The 2,143-nt window shown below is 72.6% G+C and overlaps 1 protein-coding gene across 1 annotated transcript in view; it reads right to left on the reverse strand.

The window, feature by feature from the left end:
• Nucleotides 1-1,184, reverse strand: part of DIEXF (digestive organ expansion factor homolog (zebrafish)) — a 25,901-nt gene extending 24,717 nt beyond the window's left edge. Inside the window, exon 1 of the mRNA XM_012734209.1 lies at nucleotides 1,094-1,184. Coding sequence (XP_012589663.1) covers nucleotides 1,094-1,184 — 91 coding nt within the window. The remainder of the gene's footprint in view (nucleotides 1-1,093) is intronic.
• Nucleotides 1,185-2,143: the final 959 nt, after the last annotated feature.

Consider the following 2,143-nt stretch of genomic DNA (forward strand, 5'->3'; position numbering starts at 1 on the left):
CCCGACGGGCAGACGGGCACGCACGGGCGGCCGGATGCCACCCCGGCGCGGGGGCAAGATGCGCCCAGGAGCCTTCGCTCTGACCCGCTGGGGAGGGCAAGAGCCCCCCCCCCCCGCCCTCTCCCGCGGGGGGGGCTTCTCCACTCTCAAAAGCACCCCGAGTTCTGGAGCCTGGAGCAGAGCGCGAGAGGGCTGGACGCCGGCGGGGGGCTCAGCGCCCAGCCCACGGGGGCCTTGCCAGAGCGGAGAAGCACCCCAGGAGGCCCGCGGGGGCCTGCCTGGGGCCCCCACTTCCTGGCCCAAGCCCCCTTCCTTTACCCCTCCTCTTCCGCACGGGCCAGAGGGCCTTGAGCAGAGGAGCCCAGCGTGGGTGCCCAGGCTAGCTGTGGGAGGTGCTGGGCACGCACCGTCCAGGGCACCAGGGCAGCCTGCTGGCGGACTGGCCAGCTGCGTCTGACTGGGGAGGACGGAAGGCGGGAAGGAGGGAAGGGCAGCGGAGGACCGAAGTTGTGTCCATGGCGACGTGTCTGAGCACCCCCACCCCCCGGGGCTCCCCCCTCCCCGCCCCCACCATTCCTGGGTATGCCAGATGCGCAGTGTTTTGCACACAGTGGCCCTGGGCAGTGAGCGCTTCAAGCTAGCTGTCCCCTCCCTCCCCCGGGAGCTGGCCGCCAGGCGGGGCCAGCAAGGCCCTTTGCCTCTGAAATCCAGAAGCCACCCGGAGAGCTGAGCTGTGGGGAGCTCCCTGCCTGTGCTGACCCTGCAGTCAGCGCAGATTGCGGGGAGAACCGGGGGTGGTGGACCCTGGGCCCAGGACAGGCGTGTCCGGGGGGCGGGGGGCGCTTTTATGCCGGCCTCTCGCGAGCCGGGTGTCGTGGGATCGGAGCGCTGGCCCGGACGCCCCGCTCTCCCGGGCCCCGGGCCCGGGTGTGCGGCCACAACATGGACAGCCGCCCCCATAACCTCAGGGAGCAGGGGGCCCCCGCCACGCCCAGCTGGGTCTGTCTCAGGAAGGACCGGACCCCAAGCTGCCCTCCGGGCGCCCCCCAGACAGGGCCTCCTCCGAGTGTGTGTGTCCTTCTGCCCCCCCGACCTTGGGGTGACCCCGGGGCCACCCCACGGTCCTGGCCCAGGCGGAAGGTGTCCGGGCAAGGACGGGCTCGGACGACCTTGGCGAAGGCCATCTACCAGGAGGCGGGTGCCGGGAGAGGCCGGGGGCGGAGCCAGCGGGCCGGGCAGCCCGGCGCTGACCAGAGCCAGTGGCCAGAGCCAGCCTGTGTGGCCGGCCGTGGCCTTGCGGTGAAGGGCTGGCTGGGGGGCCCGGTGCAGGGGGCCGGGGCCTGCGACACGGGGGTGGGGGACGCCTCCTCAGTGGCCCTCGCCTGCCCCAAGCTGGCCGCGTCCCCCAAGAGCCGTCCCTGGGCTCTCAGAGCGCCCGACCAAGTGACCGGACATTTTCCCCACCGCCCTGTCCGCTGTCCCCAGGCTCTTTCCGCGGCGTGAGCACTCTGTCTCCTGACCTCTGTGTCATCCACTGTCTCCCCGGCCCCTCCAGGCCCCCCCCAGGCTGGGGTCCCCCCACGCCCCGTCACTTTGTGGGAGGGTCAGGAGGCAGGGAAGGGGAACCACGCGGTCAGTCCTGGGAACAAAGTCCAGGACGCTGAGCCCAGCACCCCCGCACCTGCGGCTCTGAAGCGCTTCTAATGTCCAGCGCCCTGGAGTTCCTGAGTGTGGCTGAGGGTCCGCGGGGCTGGGACGGGTCAGCCGGGGGCTCCGGGGTGGGGGCGCACGCGGGAGCCCCGCACCTGCCGTGGCCGAGGCCTCCCGTGGTCTCCGTGTCCGGTCCACCCTGCACATTCGGCTTCCACTGCAGAGACCCAGCTGACGCTGGACTCGGGGCTGCGCGGCCCCCCGGGACGGGAGCATGCAGGACGGGGTCAAGGGGACAGTGACCGCCAAGCGCAATGCAGGTGCCCGCGGGCAGGGTGCCAGCCCGTCGTCACGGCCAGATGCCTGGACGGGCCAGAGAGGGTCGGGGTTGGCGGAAGACCCGGGGTGTCCAGGCGCCTTCCAGGGAGCCCCCGGCGCTCTGGTCCTGCAGGAGCCCGGAAGGTGACCGCGTCCGGTGGCGTCCGCACCTAGG

The sequence above is a fragment of the Condylura cristata genome, unplaced genomic scaffold, assembly GCF_000260355.1.
Source record: "Condylura cristata isolate star-nosed mole 26May11 unplaced genomic scaffold, ConCri1.0 scaffold00050, whole genome shotgun sequence".
Classification (NCBI taxonomy): domain Eukaryota; kingdom Metazoa; phylum Chordata; class Mammalia; order Eulipotyphla; family Talpidae; genus Condylura; species Condylura cristata.